The sequence below is a fragment of the Triturus cristatus genome, chromosome 9, assembly GCF_964204655.1.
Source record: "Triturus cristatus chromosome 9, aTriCri1.1, whole genome shotgun sequence".
Classification (NCBI taxonomy): domain Eukaryota; kingdom Metazoa; phylum Chordata; class Amphibia; order Caudata; family Salamandridae; genus Triturus; species Triturus cristatus.
Window position 1 is genome coordinate 670,509,749 of NC_140592.1, and position 25,966 is coordinate 670,535,714.

Genomic DNA, 25,966 nt, shown 5'->3' on the forward strand with positions numbered 1-25,966 from the left:
ATAAATAAATATGGAATAAGTGGTCAAGGGACCCACACATGGCGGGAAATTATTTTAATGTATATGACTTACAATGATGATCATACAGTGAAGCAAATGAGATATTAGAGAGATGGGCCTTAAAGTGGAAATCGTAAAACTATCTAATAATGGGGAGAACTACAATAAAGAATACCAAATGGGAGACACACACCAGAAGTGGAGGGGCAATGGAAGGAACCACATGCAAACATTTACATACAGGGAACATGAAGAAGGGTGTAAACAGTAAGAGTAAGAAGTGATTTAGGCAATATGTTTCTGAGAAAGGAAAGATAATGAGAAACAGTAAAAATAAGAGATCCCACTTGTAATAACACTTTGTTGCTATGAGGGTGAAGATATGAGATACCACTGAGAATAGCAGGAGTGCAATAAGAGAAGTCGATCTGTGAAAGGAAGGAGCCAAGTGTAGATATAGACCAAAATTAATGTCAGCATGTGACAGAAGGTATTGAGAATCAAAGGACAGCCTCCTCACTGATCCATGACAAAGGGCAAACACAGTCTTTATACACACACACACACACACTTCCTATGCAAAAGACAAAATGCGGGCCTCAGGAAAGAGTTCTCCAATATTCACCACACCTTTCATCGCCGTTTTCCAACAAATCTGCTGTGGCGCATGCACAGGCACATTCACTCTTGGCCTTACCGCTGGATGGTCTTTGCCCAGGGTCTTTTCTCTGATGGCCAATGCGTCATTCAGTAAGTGGGCGGCCTCTTTGTACTTGTTTTGGTCCCTTTCAAGAAAGGAAAAGATAAATGTAATCTTCAAATAACTTTTACGTTGCTGGTTTTCCCAATCTGTCAATTGTAAATGTGCACAATGATGTGCCATTAGGAGCACCAAATTATCACAAAAAGTAATTAAATTTCTAAGTCAGACACCTGAATGGATCTATCACTTAAGTCATGAAAATTTAATTCTCACTGATCAACAGACCAAAGATTCAAACAAAAGTCCCAGAATATGTGAAGCAGTTACTTTGCTCTTCTAATATAGAAGATATATATACACTGACCTGTACACCAGGGCCAGGATATTTAACATTGTGGCCACATCCGGGTGGTCATGTCCAGACGTCTTCTCCAGGTCCTCTAATGCCTGCTTGCACAGAGGCACAGCCACCTCATATCGTCCCTGTGAGGCATATTGGATCACTAGATTGTGCAATGTGCGGAGACGGGCGGGGATCTCATAGCCGCCATGCTGAGCTGCTACCTCGCCCGAAGTGCGTCCAGGTGCTGTATGTAAGAAAAAGTGCTGCATGAAATGACCTTTTAAAGGTTCCCTCAGAAAGACCCAAAATGAAGCATTTTTATAACACAAAACATACACACTATATGAAGACATTAATCATTAAAGAAAAAGGTCATGAAGCAAACAAGATGCCATATTGTGTACATGGATCGGTGAAAAAGAGTGTTCCTTACATTTATTTTAGTTCTTCTATTTATGAAAGTTGCTGTTGGCTCTCAAATGAATTTTGCATTATAAGAAAAACACAGATAACTGAAATTGGACACAAGTGTGCTCACCCTAATAAATTACCTTTGCATGGAGGTGCAACTATTAAAGGGAGCTTTATGACAACAGTGAATCTTACAGTGGACACACTCAAAAAAATCTTCGATAGCTGGACTTTCAAAAAGTTGTCTGGTTTCCAAATGAGGATATCTGAACTCAATACCATGGGTATAGTGACCATTGTTGTAGATGTTGGAAGCCCTTCATTAAACAGAAGGACTTAATCATTAGTAGCAGAAGGAGCTACGTGATTAACCTGGCAGGGGGTGGAAAACCTGCTGAAATTTACTGTTGGATATGTGCAGTAAAAGCCAGAAAACTCCGATTGTGCAGTAATTCTCTATTTTCTGACAGAAAATAGAGAATACACGGTATATACAGCATTTCAGAGTATAGTTATATGCAATAAATACACCAACCCTTAGAAGCTGCACATTTAAAAAGTTAATCCAGATCTTAAGAGAAGTACTCAACAATGTAGAAGTTCTCAAGAGCAGAAGCAATTTACGGACAGTAGGCTCTTAAAACTAGAGTGTAAATTTAATTCTTACTTGGAACACTGAATGCATTGCTATTCTGCAAGAAAGGTACTCTTTAGTCACAAAAAGGCAATTTCCATATATGCACAAGTCTCTGATGGATCTCTGTCCCACAGCACGATCTCCAGTGCACACATGATAGCTCGCAAGTACTACCACAGCAAGCACAAAATGAGGATTATGAAACTCACCTTGTGCCTGCTCTTCATCGTTGGGAAAAAGGTCATCGAGAGTGTCCTTGGCAGCCTCGCTAGCACTCTTTTCATCCTTTGGCAAAAATATGACAGATGGCAATGGGTTAAATTCAGGCTTCACTCCCCGACCTCCCACCTCACATGCTGCATCTCCAATCAAGAATTCACCTTCACACTTAGCCAAACATTGAAAATAGACACAGGAAAGGTTAGAGGACGTAGCAGAAGTGGTCATGAACAGCAGTGGCCAGCACAACACAACCTACATGTTAAGATTTGAGGCTCTACACGGATTTCACTGAAACCAAATTATAATTAGGATATTCAGATGTCTCAAGAGTATGAACACTACTCTAAGGACAAGTGGTTGGAAAAAAGATCATCAAAAAGCATTGGAAAAGGTAGTCAACGATACAGAATGTCCTGCAAGGTGGAAATGAAAACTATTTAGTGTCTGTGCTGGGCAGTTCCCTGGAAAATGGGCACAGGAGACGAGGTATGCGTTTCTTGTAGCTGTACAACTTTAACCTAGCCACCCAACAACAACCTATAGTATGATATTCAGAATGGAAAACTGAGAACAACCTAATCTGTAAACCATGGATGGACTTACCAACGCTGTGGAGGCCCCTGTTCCTTTAAAATACATATCCTGTAGTTGAAACTCATGAAGTCTCCAAGTGCACATGAGCTCCCTTTGCAGTGCAAGGGGCACTGACCCTACTCATGACAGAACAATAAATGCAGGGGATTTCAAATGAAGAAACAGATTCCCTAGCATATTTACTTTCGGACACCTAACTGCATCAGTGTTATCTCCCAAATGTGGCAAATGCACTCAGGGCAACATGAGGATCATTTGCCATTCAAGTAGTGACCGTTAGTAAAAAATATATATAATACATTTTCACTGACTGACTTTAGAAGTAAGTCACAGTTTTGTTTGAAAATGTCAGGAATTCACTTACTACGTCACTTATAAAACATAGTTAAACTGAGGTTAAGAAACAAGCATTGGCAAAACAGACAGGTCACGCCTTTGGCAATGATTTTTGCCAATGCTGTACATCATTGAAAACAAATAACCACAATGCTTTTGGGCAGTGCTTTGCTGCAAAGGCAAAAAAGAAAATCTACATCATGATGAGATGCACGCACAGTGCATATATATTATGAAACTACTGGCTGCTGCACCATTCAGTAGCTGTATAATGAAGCATGCAAGCACCAACTGAATGACTCCGCAGCATTTTGTTAATTTTTTTATTGACCAATTCAAGATTAGGTCTGGGTGGTAAATTCCGCTCTGCTCGCGGAATTTGAGGAATTTGGGTAATTTTGAGGTATGCGGAGAACGCAGAATTGCCAAAAATTCTGCAATACGCGGAATTTTTTGCTTGATCGCGCTTTCAAAATGCGTGTTCGCAAGATATTTCTCCCCGAGCACGCAAACAGCGTTCGCGAACAAGAAAAAAGCATCGCGAAGGGGCATAGCAAGTAATTCCGCATGTTCACGGAGCTTGAGTGCTTGCGGAGATTTTTTACCATTTCGCTGAGCTTTTGCGTAGCGCGACTAAGCAAATTCCGCCCACCCCTATTCAAGAAGGCTAGTGCCACTTGCAGTGATAAAATACATTTGCAATCATGATAAAGAACATTTCAGCAAGTGGAGTAATCCAGAAGCAAATTAAAGTTCTTAGGCCCTCCAAGAAATGTAAAAAAAAAATGCAAACAATCTAAAAGGACTTCAAGGGGTAGGCATGCAATGGAGACGCGGTGGGGAAAGAAAGGAGTAGGTTGCAAGGAGGGGGAAAAGCACCACGAGAGAGATAGAAAGATAAAGCACAGGGTTTAGCACGGTAGAAGCACACGAGAGAAAGAGCAGCACATGAGTGAGAGAGCAACACAGAGCATGGGGGCATATTTGGTGGGAGGAGAAGAGCATATCAACTCTCAAAGTGATACAGAGTGCTTAATGAAAAAGAAAAAAATGGTTCCACAAATAAATATGGAATAGGGGATCCTGCTGGGCACAGACATTATCCAACTTTCTGGCTTGGCACCTGAAATAGACTGACAAGAGTCGGTTGGGTGGATGACGAGATTAGTTGTGACTAAAAAAGAGCTGGAAGATTTACATGGCTTCGAGGATAAAGAGAAGTGTGAATGTGAAGCTAAAGGTTTAAGGGGTTGGTTCAGTGCAAAGGTTCAAGAGGTTGGATTGTGTTCAAGACTTGAGGGATAGGATTGTGTTTGTGAGGCAAAGATCCATAGTCTGTAATGTGTTTTTAAAAGTATGACCTACCGCATTAAATGACCAATTTTCACATATCCAGAGTGCGAGTATGGTTTCTTGAGCAGTCTAGTCTAAAGCCTCAACTAAGGGGACCAGTTCACCAACAGAATCTCTTCTCCTTCCCCCGGTGTGAAAACTTTATTGAATGCCCTGTGTATGTGGCAAATCCCTACATGTGCGAGCACAAACATTTGTAGTTTGTTCAGTATGTGCAAGAGAAACCCTTTCCATAATCTAGTTTTTCTTTTAAGTTCTGATGCACACGTGGCGTAGCCTTAGCTTGCTTCCTGCATCGATCTACATATACTAGTTTTCTCTTCCATTTTAAAAAAGATTTGATTTTTCATTGCATCTTCTTTATTTCTACACTGTCAAATATTTAGGTTTAGTTTTTGCTGTGTGTTCTTACAGATTAATGTGCATATTTTCTCAAACTTTAACGCACAGCCACTTTGCATCTCATGTTGTCAGAGCTGGTCAAATTGGCCCCACAGAAAGCTCCCCTACTGCAGACTGGTTTTCAGAATTCAGCACTTGAGGGAAGAAATATTTTCTAGTTTATTATTCTTTCAAAGAGAGTGGCCAGACCGAAACGTCGCTGCATAGCTGTATTGTGCAGCCACACAGGTACAATGAGCTAGAAGGAAGATACACGGGCACATCTGTAAAGTGAATCTCTCTACTGGGTATCTATACCCAATCAAAAGCAATAGTTTATAAAAATTATTATTTAGAGTCTGCTGATATATAAAAAAAATACAGTGTCAACAGTTCCTTTCCGGGTGATCTGACCAGGAATTTCAGTGCCACTATTTGAACAAAACCGTTTTTTGACTTCTTGATACCCAATCTATATCATGGTATTGCTGTTACTGCTAACATATAGCCACTGTTCCAAAATGCAATGTTTTGTTTTTCTGTCCTGCCTATTCTGCACTTAGAAAACGTTGGTTGATCCCTATTTGCAGGAACTTGGGATTCCTGCATTTTACACAGGCTTGCAGGATATTGACTTACGATACCAATCCTCCTATTGTGTTTGCGGTTTCTCGCTTCCTGTTGTATATGTGGCGTAGTAGGCAGAACTTTTTAACTTAACTGTTGTATTTATTGCTTTATTTTTATTTAATGTTTCTTGTACTTTTTATGGTCTGTTGACCGAAATAAAGTTATTACAACAACAGCAATACCAACTCTCACATGTTCTTTTTTTAAAGAACAAATGCTTTGCTGCCTGGCATGTTGTAACAATAAATTTCAGTCCTGCCAGAGAATCAGATTTCTGGGATCCTACGATGATCCATAAAACTGCATAGGCGAAGGAGAAAAAGTGCTCCCTCTTCCAACCAGATGTTCAATTTAGAAATCCTAGGAGAATTCGAAGATCTAGATACATGAAGGATCCACATATTAATGGTCCACATAACTCTAAAATTAACCCTTCAAAGCCACTCAACACTTTTTTGTAGGGCAAACATCCAAAAATATATGCAACGGATTTATACCAAATTAAGAAAAGGCACCACAATGATTGAAGTTCTAGCTATATGCCAAGTTTGATATACTCCTATCTGTTTTTTTTGCAGTAGTGGAGAGCAGAATGTTCTATGGGCATCCCAGAACAGCTCCAGGAATTTGTGTCCTAGATCACAAATTTTGCAGCAAAAAAATATAAATGAAAATATTGTGTCCCAGAAGAATAAGTTACTTACCTTCGGTAACGCTTTTTCTGGTGGATACAGTATCTGCCTGTGGATTCCTCACCTTGTGAATATCCCCTGCGCCAGCAACATTCAGAAACTTTTGTAGCAGTCCACGCCGATGAGGTCGAAGACGACGTCACAGAGGAACGGCTCCGCTCGCGACTCCGCTGACGTCACCGGCTCCATAAGAAGACCTCGTCGGCGTGATGACGTCAGTTCCGCCCTTTTTTCCGTGCCTTCGAGGCACACGGACGGACCGACAGCAATATATATACAGTATACACAGTACATGATATGCAAAGCAACACACATAGTGTGAAGAATAAATAGAAAGGCAAAAGAATAACACAATGCCTTTGACAGTAATAAATGGACATGAAACACCATCATATACTAAAGGTATACAAGGGTGGACAACGGGGAGGCGGGTGGGTCACTGAGGTATCCACAGGCAGATACTGTATCCACCAGAAAAAGCGTTACCGAAGGTAAGTAACTTGTTCTTCTGATGGATACATCTGCCAGTGGATTCCTCACCTTGTGAATAGATTCCCACAGCAGTCCCACTCCCGGAGGAGGGTGTCCACCCTTCTATACCAGAAAGTCCTGAAGGTCGGAACGCGCAAAGTGTCCGTCCCTCCTCACCTCGGTGTCTAAGCAATAATGTTGTGGAGGGAGGCCCAAGTTGCTGCCCTACAAATGTCCTCCACAGGAACGCCCCTAGACAAAGCAGAAGTGGAAGACTTTGCTCTAGTGGAATGAGCCCTTAAACCCTCTGGAGGCTCCTTACCAGCCAAAGAGAAGCATATCTTGATGCACAAGACAATCCATCTGGAAAGGGTGCGCTAGTGCACCGCTCGACCTTTCCTGCATCCAACAAAGCCCACGAAGAGCTGGTCATCAACTCTGAAGTCTTTTGTCCTGTCCAGGTAGAAGCTCACCGCCCTCTTAGTGTCCAAGCGGTGAAGTCTCTCCTCCTCCTTGGAAGGGTGAGGGGGAGGATAGAAGGAAGGAAGGGTAATGGATTGCCCCAGATGGAAGGGAGTTACCACCTTAGGCAAAAATGCAGCCGTGGTCCTGAGTACCATTCTTTCAGCATGAATGGTCAAAAACGGGGGTTTGGAACTAAGAGCTTGAAGATCACTTACCCTCCTTGCCGAGGTGATTGCAATGAGGAAAACCGTCTTAAAAGACAACAGTCTCAAGGGACACTTGTGTAAGGGCTCGAAGGGAGAACCCATAAGATAAGTCAAGACAAGGTTTAAGTCCCATTGAGGCACAATTAAGGGAGTAGGAGGAAACCTGTTGTGAGGCCCTTAAGAAAACGAAGAACAATAGGTGATTTGAATAATGACGGCTGATCCGGCAAGCAAAGGAAAGCCGACAAAGCCGATAAGTATCCTTTTACAGTAGCCACAGTAAAGCCTTGCTGAGCAAGAGAAAGAGCAAACCTATAGGAATATATGGATTTGGTGGAATGACGTCTGGCAGACAAAATTACATCTACCACATCTGGCGGGAGAGAAAAAGAATTCAGGTTGCCCCGTTCAATTGCCAGGCATGAAGGTGTAAGCTCTGGAGGTGGGGGTGTAGAACCTGCCCCTCCGACTGCGAGAGGAGGTCTGCCCTCAGAGGGAGACGGAGCGGAGGGCATGAGGAGAGGTGGAGAAGATCTGTATACCACACCCTTCTTGGCCAATCCGGGGCGATCAAAATGACTTGGGCCCGGTCTTGGCGAATCTTCCTCAGAGCCCGAGGAATCATGGGTATGGGAGGAAACGCGTAAAGGAGTCGTGAGCCCCAACTCAACTGAAACGCGTCCCCCAACGCTCCCTGCATCGGATACTGGAGACTGCAGAATGACGGGCAGTGAGCATTCTCGTGAGTGGCGAACCGGTCCACCCGAGGAGTTCCCCACATCCGAAAGACGTGACGAACTACCTCCGGATGAAGCCTCCACTTGTGGTCGGCGGAGCACTGCCGACAGACTGTCCGCACGTACGTTCAGCACCCCGGCCAGATGATTTGCAATCAGACAAATCTGATGGTCCTGAGCCCAGGACCATAGACGCAGGGCCTCTCTGCAGAGACAAAGAGACCCCACTCCTCCCTGTTTGTTTATATACCACATCGCGGTATTGTTGTCCGTCAGGACTTCAACAGACTGACCGCGAAGGGAAGGGAGGAAGGCCTCGAGTGCTAAACGAATTGCCCTCAATTCCAAAAGGTTGATGTGAAGCAACCTTTCCTCTGGAGACCAAAGACCCTTGATCTCCAGATCCCCCAGATGAGCACCCCACCCTAAGGTGGATGCATCCGTAATCACCGTGGCCACCGATGGAGGTAGATGGAAGGGCTTTCCTTGGGACAGATTGCCCTCCACGCTCCACCAAGATAGATCCGCTGCAGCTTCTCTGGAGATCCTCACAGACTCCCTGAGATCTCCTTTGTGCTGATACCACTGCTTGCGGAGGCACCACTGGAGCGCCCTCATGTGCCAGCGTGTATGGTTGACCAACAGGATGCAGGAGGCGAACAGACCGAGCAGGCGAAGGACCTTCAGAACTGGAACGACCGCTCCGTTGTAAAATAAAGGAATCATTTCCTGTATGTCGAGAATCCTTTGAGGAGGAGGGAATGCTCTACAAACAGTAGTGTCCAGTACCGCACCTATGAACAGGTTGCGCTGAGAGGGCACCAGGTGAGACTTGGGCACGTTTATCGAAAAACCCAATTTGTACAACAGCTGAGTTGTATCCTGCAGATGACGTAGCACCTTCTCTGGCGACTCCGCCTTGATCAGCCAGTCGTCCAAATAAGGGAAAACTGAGATCCCCGACCTTCTGAGATGGGCTGCCACCACTGCCATCACCTTCGTGAAGACTCGAGGTGCCGAAGTAAGACCAAACGGGAGGACCGCAAACTGATAATGTTGCGACCCTACCGTAAACCGGAGATACTTCCTGTGCGACTTCAAGATGAGGATGTGAAAATAAGCATCCTGCAAGTCGAGCGACACCATCCAGACCATCCAGTCCTCCTGATTCAGCGCTTGAAGAACCTGAGCAAGGGTGAGCATCTTGAATTGCTTTAGAAAAAGATTCAAGATTCTGAGGTCCAATATCGGACGCAATCTGCCGTCCTTTTTCGGAATCAGAAAATACCGGGAGTAGCATCCCCGACCCCGCTCCTGCTCTGGAACCACCTCTATCGCACCTTTTGAAACAGCTTCAGGACTTCCTCCTGTAGGAGAAGACGGTGGTCCTCCGAGCAAGCCCCTTGACAAGGAGGGTAATTTGGAGGGAATTCCCGAAAGGGAAGGGCGTACCCATTTTCTACAAGATCCAGAAACCAGAGATCTGTAGTTACAGACTCCCAATCTTGTAGAAAATGGGTAAGCCGGCCCCCCACAGGACCAGCATGATCCGGAATGGCGGATCTAGGGCTGCTTTGCGGTGGTGGGAGGGGCTGAGGAGGAGGAAGAGGAGGAGGAGGAAGAGGAGGAGGAGGAGGAGGAGGAGGAGGAGAGTTGACGGCCACGTGTGCGACCCCTGATTCTACCTCTGAAACCTCTAGACGAGGAACCTTGCTGCTGCTGTTTCTGCTGCTGGGTCTGTCTATAGGATCGAAAGGATGTCCTTCCAAACCCTCTGTACCTTTTAAAAGACCCCCTCGACTGAGATTGCAGGCCCAGAGATTTAGCCGTCGCCTTGCTCTCTTTGAAACGCTCCAGAGCAGCATCTGCCTTTTTACCAAACAGGCCAGATCCATCATATGGCAGGTCCAAAAGAGTTGATTGCACATCCTGTGAAAACTCCGAAGATCTTAACCAAGCACTCCTTCTGGTGGCGACAGAAGATCCCATGACCCTCGCCACTGAATCCGCCGTGTCCAGTCCGCTTTGGATCACCTGGCGTGCAGCCGCCTGGGCATCAGTCAAGATTTCATTGAATCCAGCCCTATCCTCCTCAGACAGTTTCGGCGCCAGCTTCTTAGCAGAATCCATAAGCGCATGCACATAGCGTCCTAGAAGACAAGTGGCATTCGTTGACTCCAAGGCCATGCTGGCTGATGAAAATAACTTTTTTGCTGATTGGTCCAGCCTTTTAGCCTCTCTGTCCCCCAGGACCTGAGGAAAAGCACCCTTGGACTTTCCTGAACAAGCTGCCTGAATCACCAGGCTCTCAGGCGAAGGATGTGACGTTAAAAACTCAGGGTCCCCTGGGGCTGCCCTATATCTCCTAGCAACCGTCTTAGAGACCGCAGGAGCAGAAAAGGGCTTACGCCACACCCCCAACAGAGGGTCAATAATGGCCTCATTAAAAGGAAGCAATGGCTCTGAAGCTGCCGTAGGAGAATGTAATACCTCAGTTAAAATGTTCGATTTAAACTCCGTAGTTGGCAACTGGAGATCAAGCAGTTCTGCAGCCCTCCTAATAACTGTATGATAAGGAGCAACGTCCTTAGAGGTTTCGTCCGACGGTGGGAGTAATCTCCCACTCAGGAGACAAATCCAACCCACTAGCTTCCTTAAGCTCCTCAAATACTTCATCTGATTCTACCAATTCTCCTTCCTCTGCTTCCTGTAGAAGGTACCTCCGCTCATCAACAACACTCTGAGCCTCCCTTCTGGACCGAATCCGTATCATCAGCGTCGGCGGCGCCGTGTTCGAATCCGACGGCGCCGAGCGTGGATCTGTAGGAGCCGCCGGCGTCGAACGAGGTCGAGCCGGAGCCGGTGAGGATGGAAGCGGTGTCAACGTCCTCGGAGCCGGCAGATTCCAAGACGGCGTCGCTGGAAAGAACGGCTTGAAAGGGGCCTGTGGATATACTTGCGGCACCTCTAAATTAAACGCCATTGGACCCATCAGACCCGCAGGTGCACCAGTGGGGTACATGGCTCTAGCGAACACCCCGTACATAGCATTTAAATAATAGGGGGTGGGGGGGGTGGGGATTAGGGGGTGGGACGGGGGGGGGGGGGTCAGGTCCAGTCCTTCAGAGCTCCTCACAGGTTACAGATAGCAGGTCCTGTCCGCTTCTGTTCTTTTGCAGACCAAAAGTGTTCTGAAAAGGATTCCTGGGGATTTATGTCTGGCACCAGCTAGTGGGTAAGGGTGACTCATTTGCACTCCCTAACCAATGGGTTAAAAGCTCCAAGGGGCAACCCCACCAGCTTTTTCAGTAGGTCCTGTTTGCCTTACTGCGAACAGGCCCAATATGCCATAAGCATTTTGAAGACTGAAAATGTTTTCTGCCACACTAAACTTGGGCTCAGACAGTTGAGAGTGTGTAGGGAAGTGCACTATGGTAATCACAAGGGTCATCCCACATCTAACACTAAACTCCAGGTTGAAGCAAGCTCTATACACACACAACAAACCAGGAGACAGAAGTCTGGTAGAACAAAGGTTCCTATACCACCTATCCAGGGGATACACAAGATTTGTCCTGGCATCCTGCTCTCTCCCTTTCAAACGTACCAAAATGTTACATGTGGCTCAAACAGACATGTCAGGAAAGATTTGACACTGTGGTGTCAAAAGGATGCCTCAGCTCCCACTAAGCATATTCCGATTAGCTCAGAGATGTAATCTCTGCACATTCAAGTCTACCTATTGCGTAGCTACTGGTAGAAATGTCACACTTCATTTAAGTATTTCACACCGACTATTAAGCTGAGTAATGACTGGATAGCTAAGGTAAAATAGCCCCCAGCAGCTTCAGGCTGGGTTAAGATAATTTTCTGAAAGTAACATTTCCCAGATTTTTTATCAAAATCTGGCTTTACCAATAAATTGGATTTTTATTAGATATAAAAATAAGTCTTTAAATGGTGTCTGCAGCTGAAAGAAGTCAAAAGTTATATATTAAAGTGTACAATCTATATTTTGACTTTTCCTTTATGCCAAGTACACCCTGACCAGTGACAGTGTTGTTTGGGTCTAGTCATTGTGGCAATATGTCATATCTAATGTCGCACATGTTGCTCTCTTAATTATTATGCACCTTCCTTGTGTACAGCAAGGTGTGCTAAGGGCGGATTTATGCAATTTTTAACATCAGGTTTTCCTACCATAAGAAAAGGTGATTTTGATAGGTCTGTGCTGGATGAGTCACACTACTGCTGTGAGGTTACATAGGGTAGATCTGAAGCTACGTTTAAACTGCGACTGTAGAAGATAGCACAATAGGTGCTGCAGTTCTAAAGTGGCATTTAACTTTCAATGTCATGGGTGTACTTCTGCACCATATACTATGGCCTTATTGGGGTATTAAATATGCTACTCAAGTCTTAAGCCAATTTCGACAAGTTTTATGGGTCAAGGAATATACAATGGGTACTAGATGGCGGAGCCCCAGTGTTAAAGTTCTAGATTAGGAGAGGATGGGTAAAAAAAAAGAAAAATGAAAAACATGAGGTAGCCGCAGAAAAGGGTATCACTTTTAAACAATTACTTGCACAACCACACTCTGAAAAAGAATGTTGTCTAGTGCCAGAGATGCAAGATTACAATTTTAGAACTCTACCCTTTTGCATCCACCAACCCCCGTTCCACAGGTACACAGTAATGCATGTGGTAGGTGGACATAGGAGTCTCAACGGGGGGGGGGGGGGGGGGGGGGGCTGGATGGGTGTGGGGCCAGATGAGTGACCTGGTCATGGTCACAAGAGGAGATGACACAGGAGTAAGGTGCAGAGGAGTCAAGGGGCGGCAGGGGTATGGTGGGGGAGCGGAAGCATCGTGGTGGGTCCCTTGAGACAAAGGGCAATGGGGAGGGAGGAGGCCAATGGAGACAGTGAGGTATGAAGGGAAACAGGCAGCAGGCTGCTAGCACAGGAAGAGGGTTCTGTGCATTTGCAAGCAGTGTTAACAGGCAGACGAGAGAAAATTCACACCTCTGCTGCTCACTGGTCTGTTGCTCCACCTCCTTTTATTGGATCAGCAGCAGCACAGGATCAGCCTACTTTTTTTTTAAATCACAATTTTTGGGGCACTTGTGCAAAAAACGTGGGATTATTACAAAATTCCAGATTTCGTAAGGGTTTTGCAAATTGCAAATCTGCAATATCCTTGGGTGTTTGCCCAGGAGATCCCCCTTTATTTTTTCACCTGGACAGATCTGTATGGCTCATGTCAAGCAAAACGTAGCTATTTATGCAAATTGTTTATAACATTTTGTATGGATGCATCTAAATAAAAGGATTTAATGAATGCATTCCATTCCCACAAGGGAAAAAACACTGCAATGTACAAAGGGGCAGGAAGTATCAGAGACAGCAATGAAGGTATTTATTTGCCTACACGCTTTGTGTGAAAGAGAAGAAAGAGAGCCAGAGAAGAAAGAGAGCAAGAGAAGAATTAGCAAGACACTAGACCCAAAAAATGGAAGGAATGTTTCCTCGATCAGAAAAGGCATCAGTCTATGTTGATGGGCACAAACTCTGAATAGTCACTTAAGAGAGCTGTTGTCTGATATGTCAAAAATAGAAAGGAGAAATTTCGGAGAGGAGACTTGATGAGAAGAGGATGATTAATGAGGGACTGAAGTGAGAAATTACTCGAATGCAAAAAGTCGACTGGATGCAGCCAAGTTGTGGAGAGATGACCAATATTGCTATGACAAACAACGGGAAGCACTTTAGAAGGGGTTTGTGTCCATTCACCCAGCGAACCTATAAACTGAAAGCAGTTACACTCCCAAATCTGCCTCACCGATGGAGAGACGTCATCATCAAATTTCTTGATTTGGTTCATGAACTGCAGATGGTGTTTCTCCTCCTCCAGCTGGGCAACAGCCTGCTCACTGCGCTGCAGCTTTTGCTGGGTGTTGGCGAGCTCGTCGCGAAGCCATTGGTTTTCTTGCACAAGGCGACGCACCTGGGCCCGGAGCTTTTGCTTCTCTGACTCCACTGCACTTAGGTGGCTGGAGAGAGCAATAATAACCTGCAGTTCCAGAAACAGGTATGTGATTAGTGCCAAGCATCACAAGTAAGAGTATAGTCTTGGATCCACAAATGAGATTCTTTGTACAGGAAAATATCCCTTTCATTTACATTACTTTTAATAATTCACAGGCATTGGAGGGATATTTCCATTCGACAATAAATGCTTAGTCCCTTTAAATCAACAGTGCCAATTTAAACCCTCAACAGCTCAAATAACAGAAAGACTCAAGACAAATAAGGTGTAAATATCATCAAATACAGCATAACTAAATGAAAAAAAAGACAAGAATTATATTTCTCAACGTTGACGTTTCCCTCTTTTAGTATGAAAATGAAAGGATAATTTATCCAGGGATACATTAGTGTTGTTAGCCTTAGCCACATATTATTTAAAAGTAACTAGGACTGTCCACCACTTTTGTGGATTTGTGGCAACTCAAAAAAAAAAACTCAACCCGGTCTCCTGCCTTCCAAGATGTTCCAATCCTGCCGACAAACAATATTTGCAATGCTCACAAATCTTTGTATACGGAAACCAAGGTTACAGTAGCACTATTATTTTTATCTAGATTGGGTGCAGGACAAGCCAAGCAATTTCATACAGGTAAATTACTTTATTAATAAGAAAAAAATATACACGCTTACTACTATAACACATTTTGGCATTACAATTAAACAAAGATAGGAAGCTTATGGTGGGCTTTTCAGTAAGGTGCAGAAATAAAGTTCAACATATTAGGAGTACATTAAAGTCCAACGTGGTTACTTACAGAGAAATCGAAGAGCTCTGTCCAGAGACCCGAGTACCTGTCATCTACTCATCCATCATGTTCCAGGATGGAAAGTTATCTAGTCGCATGCCCAGCTAGATTACATACATTCTCAAATTAAAGGAGAAAGACATTTTTCCACTTGCTATGTTTCAAACTAAATCTGGCCTGACTTCGCAGAGGACTATCAAATCTTACAGTTGTTCCACGCGTTCATTATACATTAGCTTTTCCTATTCACGTAGTATAACAGTTCCCCTCTAATTCAGCACCACAAACTGAAAGATGCAGGGAACATTCATGACTTTATATCGTTTTTAGGACAATCTATTATTCGCAAGGAGATGCTGGTGTCTGTAATATCCTGATTCTTAACCACCATTGTACCTGTTTCCCTTTAACAATCAAGTATGCTTATCAGAATTTATTAGAAGATGATAAATGATTTTCTATCCTCTTGTGCAGCTCCAGAATATATGTTTGGACTCAATTTTAGAACATCCACGAGCGTGCTAGTTATGAAAAAGAAAACAAAAACCCACTTGCTTTGCGAACCAAATAAAATAGGTAGGAATATTTGAAGTCTATTTTATGTCTGCTAAAATATGATTGACACAAAACATTCTCTTAGATTGTTCTCAAGTACATTGAGTAACGTTTCTGAATATTCCGGGTGCAAAAACACGGTTAAAAACATTGCCCGCAGCACGGCATAATGTAGACATGTTTCCTAAAAAGTAGTTACCATCACAATAACAGCTGCTTAACTTTATCACAAATATCTCAATGTGCTGAGTAGTGCGTTAATAGACTAGGATTCATGTGGGTTAGGGTATAGAAGACTCAAAACATGTTTTTCTTGGTAGGAATGTAGAATGGCAGTCTTTACCAAAATAAGACCCTTTTTGCTCTAGGCAAAACTTGCATGATGTAACCCTTGCATTGTAATGGTTCCATTGAATGACACCACACACTTCTACTTCCAGCTGTGGAAGTGCCTGACCTCCAGGCTGGCTCCAGATCTGGTGCTGCATTATTGTACTTCATTGTATTACACTGTGCATTTGTATGGTGCATCAAAATCAGTAGTGTGGCTTCATAATGTGTAGTGATCCACCATTTGTTGCTAAAAAGGACTGACAAGCATGGTTGGAAGGGTGCATGGATGCAGCGTGTCCTAGATGCACAGTGTGTGGACTAGAAGGGTGCGGTTGTCTTCATGTTACAGCTTTGCACCACACTCAAAAGTGCTTGTGTCATTAAGCTTTGTAAGACTGTGGGTTATTAATACAGACCTCGAACGAAGAGTGATGTTTAAAGTCACTAGTATCCATTCTCCTTAGTACCGGTCAGCCAGTTAGGAGCCTAGGGCCAACGGTCACAACAGCAGAGATGAAAAGCAAGTGAGCACTGTTTATTTGGGCTAGGAAAGAGTTTCAGACATTAGTAGCAAGAAAGCTATAACACCCATCCATCTCTTTCATTAGCTGGGAATGATAAGCAGACGTGCCATTTCAGATCTCAGGTTTCTTCAAGGCAGTAGGTGGGAGTTTATCTTGCAGGGCGATCGGTCCAACACTTTTAGGTGATGTAGAGAGCCTTGAACAAGATCTGTCTGGGCACAAGGAGCACGTGAAGGGCTTGAAGAGGTGGTGTGATGTGGGCCCATGTGCATTAGAGGTCTAGCAGCTGTGTTTTGGATCCGCTTTATGAATTATGAAAGTAGGCAGGAGAAAGGGGTCTGGACCAATTGAGAAAATGCTAGGAGGACCGGAGAACCCAGAGGGTTATTTGGACATCTGTACCGTAACAACTCCGATTTCTGAACTTGAACTATGGGTGGAGCTCCATGTTTCTTAGGCCACAGAACACCTGGTTTTGAAGTGCCACCTTTTCGACATTAGGATTTCTGTATTTTAGGTTTTTAATTTGCTGCATTTGGCAGTCCTGGAGTTTTCACCTGTTACTAGGCACACTTACCTACGTCTGTATGTTTCTCTAATTTCAGACGTATCTGGGTCTCAGCAACATAGTTGTTGCTGGAAAGGGAGAAGGTTTTGTTATTCTGTAGCAATGGTCTTAAGATAGGCATTGAGGAGGGGCAGGCATGGTAGTTGAACCTTCTCTTATTCTGGAAGGTATGGGGAATAATTGTGACCATTGGATCACGAGCAGCCCATTGTGTGTGTCAGTGCTTTTCCATATAGTACATGCAAGGAATATCAGGCCAGGCCAAATGTATGCAAACATGTATCTCCAACTCTTTTACAGTATGTATGTGACAGGCTTGGGGCCAGAAAACTAATATTTGGAACGCATTGCTAATGTGGGTGAAAGATAAGCATATAATATTTAGAGAATGTGCATGGAGTCTTCCTTTTTCACCAGAGAGAATCATTGGAGAGACGAGTATAAAAGAGAAGCAAACATTAGGGAGCTGTGACATGCACAGATTATGATTGCTGGGAGGGGACTTGCCAACTAGCTGGTATCAGATGGATGGTCGACAGTTGTCCAAGGTATATGGGATAGATATATAATTTAACAGATTTATGTTAGAGAGATTACCAACAGCTCAAATAACATGATTATACGTTTAAGAATGTATAAAAATCAATTCATAGGTGGTAGGTAGGAACTAGACTAATCGATTATAGAAAGTTGGGATGTGTGATGCAAAAGGCTTTGGATGTATTTTGCGTGAAAGATCCGAATTCATAACAGATAAGAGTGAGAGACACCTTCCAGTTTTAACTTTCTCTTTGGGGAGGGTGACAAACATTTGCCTCAGGGCTAAGGAGAGTAATGCAGGTGTGCTTCTAGGAAACGTAGACTAATTTGGAAGAATTTAAACAGAGGAGGATTCCATTCTGGATAATGCAGTCCCATGTCCTCTAAATTCCTTACATCTGCTAAGTAAAGTAAGAAGCTCAATAGTGCCAAGTGCTGCTAAAAGGTCAAGTAAGAGGAGAGCTGCCATTCCAGTCAGGGTAGCCGCATATCTAAATTGGTCCAACTAGGAAACAGCTCAGTATTTAGTCCCATAACTGGAGTAAGACATTTTTTGGGGTATCAGACAATATATTATAGTCTTTAAAAAAGTTGGCAGATGTTTTAAGGCTGCTCTCTTGGTCCATTTGTGCAATAAATATCTATTGGTGAGGAGTCCAAAGTACAAAGATTTGTAGGACCGAGTCCTTGTTTTTTTCAAGCGTGAGCTGATACCAGGCACTGAATTCACTCTGTAGACAGCAGAGGTGAAGCTTGGGCTGTAGGACTAAGCTGCTTGCTTCTTGGCATACCGTGACCCCGGAGGAGGGGTCACCCACGTCATCAGTTTGCAATACATAAGGGCAGACTTTCCCCGCAGCGTGGGATGAGCTCTTTGTGCAGGACTTGCCTGCTAACTTCTTTGCCTACCGTGACCCAGGAGGGGGTCACCCACGTTATGGGCTCGCGCTACATTAAGTCTAGGACTTTCCCCTAGGCGCGGGGAGTGCGCAGACCAAGGGCTGGCCCGTTCGCATCCGTCTGAGCTAGTAAGAGCCTGGGCTGGGCCACCGCTCTGTCAAGTATTGCATAATAATTTGGAAAATGTATTCCATCTCATATTTGTTTTCCTGGTTCATAAAAGTGTACTGATCTGCGTGACCGCATGCCTGGGAGGTCCTCTATTGTACTCTTCTGACCTCTTAGTTAACAGTAACAGTCTTTTTTTATCTGGAGCTTGTTATATCCCATGTATAGTGTAACTATTTTACCTTGCATTTTCTCTTCCTGTTCAAATGGGGAAAAGAAAGGCTATGGAGGGGGAGGGGTGGCAGGGAGGTTTGAGAAGAAGACAAAAAAAATTAACAAAGACGCGGTGGAGAACTGCGTGTTAAATCGCATTATGGATTTAGTGGGCGATTGCCAAGCGATTCTCGCACCTACACCAGGCAATGTATGCCCTCCCTCCACTAGTGCTGTAGCATATACATCTGGTGACCACTCAGTAAGACAAACTAACATATCGAGTTTATTTAATGATTATAACAAGCGCTCACTGACTGAGGACCAAAGCGCATGCGCCCACAGCCTAGTTTCAGTTGATTCAGTAAAGGACCAGCATGCTTTATTTGATAGTTCCTTACTGCATAGCAATCGATATGCTCTGCTCGCAGATGAGGATACGGACCAACTGGCTAGCAGAACTGATCCCAAGCATCTCTTTCCATCGTCAGGTGTTTCTATAACCACCGAAAATGATTAGGAACCGCTTGACAGTCTGATCTTGAGTCTAAAGGCCGAAGTCGGGGCTCTTAAATTGTTAGTTAACGATGAGGGACACTATGAACCAGCTTTTAGCTTCAAACAAACAGCTCATTTCAAAACAGACTGGTAAAGCCCAAGGTTCAGCATTGAAAGGAGTTTACACGTAATTGGGTGGATCTTAATCCAATCATTGTGTGAAAATCCCTTGTAACCATGTGGCCTTTAATTTACATCATGCAGTCTAAAAACACCCCCCATTCTTGGGGTGGGCAACACCAGGGTCCCCAATGTCCCCAGGGCACCATTAAAAATAACTCGCAACCATGTTGTAACTCTCGGACTCTAGATAGGGAGCGGACATGCTTGCCCTTAAACAATGATCACTTAGAATAGCATAGTGGGTTCTGGAGGGATAGTCTTATCCTGATGACTAACGTATCCAAGCTAACCAGAACAGGGCAGTTTGAGGGGGGTGAGTCAGTAAAGAATAAATTAACTAACAGGATACGTCACATTAGGGGCTGTCGTTCCTTCATCCGTGATGACATCAAAGTAAATAGACTAACTTCTTCCATCTCCAAAATTGACACACTGGAACAGACACTCACATCAACGGCCAAGGTTGGCAATCCGGTGGCCTTGGATGCTAGAACCACTCCTCCTGGCTCTTCTAACATTCAATTTAAATACCCACGCCCGATGCACAATACGACGGCAGACCCCCTCCCTCGAAGGCTTAGCGACATAGATTGAGGAAGGAGTCTAGTACGATGCCGAGGTTCCGGGCTTCGTCGGTGGGGGAGGACGGGCTGCCGAGGGCGGTGGGTCACCAGGTGGTGTCCCATGTGGTGGGGGAGGGTCCTAAGACGAGGACTGCTGTCTTCTCGGAGTTGAGCTTCAGGCAACTGCTGCTCATCCAGGTTGCAACGTCCTCCATTAATTCCTGAAAGTTGAGCCTGGTGGTGACAGGGTCCTTGGTGAGGGAGAGAATGAGCTGGGTGTCATCAGCGCTGGAGACTAGGTGGAGTCCGTGCTGTTGGACGACGACGGTGGTGAGGGGGGCCATATAGATGTTGAAGACCGTAGGGCTGAGTGACGATCCCCGAGGCACTCCGCAGTTAATCTCTGTGGGTTCGGAGAGGAAGAGTGGCAGTCTGATTCTTTGGGTCCTGCCGGTGAGGAAGGAGCAGAGCCATTCGAGGGCAGTTCCCCGTATGCTGGCGTCGTGGAGTCTGGTGGCGAGTGTGCGGTGGGAGAATGTGTTCAAGGCTGCGGAGAGGTCGAGTAGGATCAAGGCAAAGCTTTGGCCTTGGTCGAGGAGGGTGCAGATGTCGTCTGTGGTGGCGAGTAGGGTGGTTTCGGTGCTGTGGTTGCTTCGGAATCTGGATTGGGAGGGGTCCAGGATGGAGTTCTCTTCAATGACTGACGTTAGTTGGGTGTTGACGAACAAGTTACTTACCTTCGGTAACACATTATCTGGTAGAGACTATCTAACTGCAGATTCCTTACCTTTGAATTTCCCAGCCGTCAGGCTGGATCTGGAAACATTTGCTGAGCAATAACCCTTGAGCGCGACATTGGGTGGCTCCATTCGTTTCCACGTGACGTCGTGGGTAGCGTCGGCTATGAAATCGCGGTGCCTATGTAAGCGCCAACAAGGCGTGCGGACATCAGTACTTTGTGTTTTTTGCACTCCAGAAGCACAGAGCCACAAAGTTACTCACGTAAATGTGTGGAAAAACTAGGGCCCTGAAAGGGGAGTGACCCTAGTTCTACGACATCAGTCCGCAAAGGTGGAGGTATGGGTGGGGCTGTAAGAAATCTGCAGCTAGATAGAGTCTCTACCAGATAATGCGTTACCGAAGGTAAGTAACTTGTTCATCTGAGAGAGACTTCTATCTGCAGATTCCTTACCTTTGAATCAAATAACCGAGCCATACCATCCCGGAGTTGGGTTGCGGACTCATGACCTAGATTAAGTAGTCTTGCAGGACTGAACGGGCAACGCGCCCGTCGCTGTGCACTTGACCATCAAGGCAATAATATTTCGCGAACGTGTGCAGTGTTGCCCACGTCGCTGCCTGACAGATGTCTTGGAGTGCGACACCCCGGGCCAAGGCCGTAGTTGCACCCTTTCCCCTGGTGGAATAGGCCCTTCATTCCTCAGGGGGCTGCTACTTCGCCAAGGCATAATAGATTTTAATGCAGAGAACAACCCAGCAAGAGATGGTCCTTTTCTGCACTGCCTTTCCCTTCTTTGCTCCCACATACTCCACAAAGAGTTGGTCATCTACCCTGTACTTTTTTGTGCGGTCAAGGTAGAACGACAATGCTCTTTTTGGGTCCAGCCGGTGGAGATGCTCCTCTTCCTTAGAGAGGTGGGGGAGCAAAGAAGGTGGGCAAAGTAATGGATTGGCCCAGATGAGATGGGGTCACAACTTTTGGTAAAAATGATGCCCTGGTGCGAAGCACCACTTTGTCCGGAAAGGACATAAGATAAGGAGGCGAGCTGGATAACGCCTGCAATTCACTCACCCTCCGGGCCGATGTAATTGCCACTAAGAAGGCTGTTTTGATGGTCAACAGCTGAAGAGGACAATTGTGCAAAGGCTCGATAGGAGCGCACATCAGGTAAGTGAGGACCAAATTAAGGTCCCATTGCCCCATAATAAAGGGCGGGGTGGAAATAAATGAGCCCGCCCTTTCAGAAATCTATTTACAATAGGAGATTTAAAGAGAGAAGGCTGGTCTGGCAGCTGCAAAAAGCAGGCAGAGCAGAAAGATAACCCTTGAGAGTTCCCAAAACAGAGCCCTGCTGAGCAAGAGTTAGAATGAATTAAAGGACAGTAGAAAGAGGAGCAGAAAGAGGGTCAATAGACCTCTCTGAACAGTATAAAAGAAATTTCTGCAAAAGACAGGCGTATACCGTCTTAGTGGAGGGCTGCCTGGCCGCCTGAATAACATTACAACTTCGGGAGGAACGTCAAAAACTATCAACTGTCACCGCTCAATCTCCACGCATGGAAATGTAGAGTTGACAGGTTCAGGTGAAGAACCCTCACCTGCTGCTGCGACAGAAGATCCTCCTGAAGGGGCAGCCTGATTGGAGGATCGTCACTCATGCTCAGAAGCTCTGGATACCAGACTCTCCATGCCCACTCTGGCGCCACAAGGATGACTTGGGCCAGGTCACTCCTGATCTCCTTCAGAACCCTGGGCAGGAGTGGTATGGGCGGAATGGCGTACAACAGGCCTGAGCTCCACTTGCAATGAAACGTGTCGCCGAGCGATAGCCGCCTTGGAAACTCCAGCGCACAGTACTGCTGACATTGCACGTTCTCTTCAGAGGAGAACAAATCTAACCAAGGTTCTCCCCACTGCAGGAAAGAGACCTTCCGCCACCTCCGACTGGAGACGCCATTCGTTATCCTGAAGGCATAGATGGCTGAGATAGTTCGCCCTGGCGTTCAGAGAACCTGCCAGGTGTTGAACCACCAGCGTTATGCCCTGCTGTTCAAGCAATGTCCAGAGACACAGGGGCTCTAGACAAAGGGTCCATGACCCCACCCCGCACTGCTTGTTGCAGTACCACACGGCAGTGGTGATGTCCGTGAACACCTGCACCAGCTTCCCCTTGACAGAGGGAAGAAATGCTTTCAATGCCAACCGAATTTCTCAAAGCTCCAACAAGTTTACGTGGAGCCCGACTCCGCCGGAGACCAGTTACTCCTGATCTCCGCCTCTACCATATGGCCGCCCAATCCCAGAAGTGGCGCATCTGTCACAACTGTCAAAGCTGGTGGGGGAAGGGAGAAAGGTCTGCCACTGACCCAATAGCAGTTCGTTAACCACCACTGCAGATCCTTCTCAGTTCGTTCCGAGATCTGAACCACGTAGGTGAGATTTCCTCAATGCTGTACCCATTGTAAATTCAAGTCCCACTGCAGAGCCCACATACGCCATTTTGCATGTCTTACCAACAGAATGCAGAAGCCCATGAGAACCAACAGCCTCAGAGTCAACCTCGCCGAAATCCAGGATAGAGGCTGATATTTCGGAATCATAACCTGAATATCCTTAACTCGCTGCTCGGGAGGATAAGCCCGAAACTGCACTGTGTCCAGACCAGTTCTGATGAAAGGGAGCGTCTGAGAAGGAGTCAGGTGTGACGTCGGCACATTTATAGAGAACCGCAGTGAATGCAGGAGGTCTGCCGTAGTCTGAAGGTGGGAGATGACTGCCTGGGGCGAGGACGCCTTCAACAGCCAGTCATCTAGGTAGGGGGAAGAGTGACACCCTTAAACTGCGCAGATGAGCTGCAACCAGGGGCATCACCTTGGTGAACACCTGACTGGCACTGGCAAGACCGAAGGAGAGCACGGTAAACTGAAAGTGCTCGTGGACTACCTTGATCTGCAGGTTACGCCTGTGACCCGGCACAGGATGGGAATGTGAAAATACGCATCCTGCAGATCCAATGCCACCATACAGTCTCCTTGGTCTAGGGCAGACAAGACCTAAGCCAATGTGAGCATTTTGAATTTCTCCTTTTTGAGGAAGAGATTGACGGTCCAAAGATCTAAAATGGGCCCAAGCCCCTTGTTCTTCTTCAGGATCAGAAAGTAGCGGGAATAACAGCCACCGCCTACTTCTGAAACTGACCCCCTGTCTATAGCTCCTTTGGCCAAAAGAGCTGTAACTTCCTCTTGGAGCAACTTTAAATGATCCTCTGCCAGCAGTTCCCGAGTTGGCGGAATAGGAGGAGGAAAAAGAAAGGAAAGGAAGAGAATAGCCCTCCTGAAAATTCTGCAAAACCCACTTGTCTGTTGTTCTAGATCTCCAGTGGGGGAGATGATGACAAATTCCTCCAGCCACTGGAGTAGTGTGGTCCTGCAAAATCAGCCTAAGAGTGCTTGGAGGTTGTGGCTGCTGGGGGCAGCATGGTAGACGACTTCTGGCCTCAATTCCAAGGACTGAATGTACCGCGTCTACGTCCATGCACAGCCTGGGTAGTCTGAGCGGGACAGTGGCTAGGATATAGCTGACGCGGCTGGAAACCCTTTCCGTTGCCACTAAAGGGGGGAAAGGAAGACTGGCCACGAGGAGTGGAGGAGAGGCCCAAGGATCTGGCCGTAGCTCGAGAGTCCTTGAACCTGACCAGGGCAGAGTCTGCCTTTTCCTCAAAAAGGTGGGTTTCATCAAAGGGCATGTCCATCAAATTGGCTTGGACATCCCCCGAGAAGCCAGTTGAACGAGGCCAGGCATAGCGTCTCAAGGCCACAGTCGTTGAAATCGACCTGCACAGCAAATCAGTTGTATCCAAACCACACCGTTTGGTTAATTTTGCAGCATCTCTCCTGTCCTTGGCAGCCCGGGCCTCCTCCAGGACTTGTGGCAGCACCTGCGCAACCGTCTCCCAAAGAGAGTGGGAGAAACTGCCCAATAAGCATACAGTATTCACCGACTGCAATGCCAGACTGGAGGAAGAAACCATCTTCTTCCCAAATGAGTCCAGTCTCTTGGATTCCCTATCTGGAGGGGCGGAAGGGAATGTGCCCTGGGAAGTAGAGGTCTGCACCACCAAACTTTCTGGGGTGGGGTGTTGGCTGAGGAACTTTGCGTCGCCCAGAGCGGCATGCAATCATCCTATTCACAGGAGCCCCAGTGCTAGGCTTGGACCATGTTCCTAGAAGGACGTCCGTAGGCGCCTCATTAAAGGGCAACAGGGGTTCAGAGGTGGAAGCCCCAGGTTGAAGCACTTCGGTCAGGAGATTAGTCTTGACCTGCCCTCAGGGCAGCTTAAGTCCAAGGACTTCAGCTGCCCTCTTAACCACCATGGCATGGGACACCTCCTCCTCAGTAGCCACTGTAGGCGGAGAGAGGATGCCAGTGTCTGGGGAAGTATCCAGACCACTGGCTTCTCCAAGGTCCCATACCAGTCCATAGTCTCCTTAGAGACATTCTGGTTCTCTAGTGGGTCTCCAGACTCATCCCATTCATCTCCTGAGCCCAGCACGTCCACAAAGTGCTCAGGTGACAACATAGAAGGCCTGGGTTGTGTCGACATTTGAATCTGCGTCGAACTATGCCGTTCCGGCTCCGTGTCGTCGGGGGTGAGGATGGGGCTTGTGCCGCCGACCAGCACCGGTGACGTCGCAGGCACCAACTTTGGGTTCGACGCCGGGGGATGTCACGTTGGCACGACCGGCATCGACCCAGATTCGGATCCCTGAGGAACCACTGGCGCCGTGGCCTAAGCCAACGGCATTAAACCCGATGGGGCCCCATTAGACCTCGCAGGGCCAGAGGGCTCACCAACAGGGTCGTTCCGCTCAAATACATGGCGCACGGCCTCGTAAAACTCTAATTTTAGAGGAAGTGGCTCTGGCTCCCGGAAAGGGTGGGAGGCGCGAAGTTGACCCAGGCTCCGGCTACACAAAACCGTGCCTAGAACGTCGGTGATCCTTACCTTTCTAGACGACGGACGCCAACTGAAGTGAAGACGAAGTCTGCTTGGACTTCTTCTTGTGCCTCTTCCCAAAGTGTCCAGATGACCTCGAATGGGAGGACAAGGACTAACGGCTCCAAGAGCGGTCGCGCGACCTCCTCTCCTTCGAATGTGACTGTGACCTCCACGGAGTCTCGCTTAACGGTGTCGACTGCCGGGCCGCGAGCAACTTCATCGC

At 46.2% G+C, this 25,966-nt stretch overlaps 1 protein-coding gene across 1 annotated transcript in view; it reads right to left on the minus strand.

Moving 5' to 3' along the window:
• The window catches only part of KLC2 (kinesin light chain 2), a 263,961-nt gene that overhangs the window by 164,745 nt on the left and 73,250 nt on the right, over positions 1-25,966 (minus strand). Inside the window, exons 3-6 of the mRNA XM_085625737.1 lie at positions 14,024-14,254; positions 2,304-2,379; positions 1,068-1,290; positions 698-785 (exon numbers count right to left, since the gene is read on the minus strand). Of these exons, the coding sequence (XP_085481863.1) occupies positions 698-785; positions 1,068-1,290; positions 2,304-2,379; positions 14,024-14,254 (618 nt within the window). The remainder of the gene's footprint in view (positions 1-697; positions 786-1,067; positions 1,291-2,303; positions 2,380-14,023; positions 14,255-25,966) is intronic.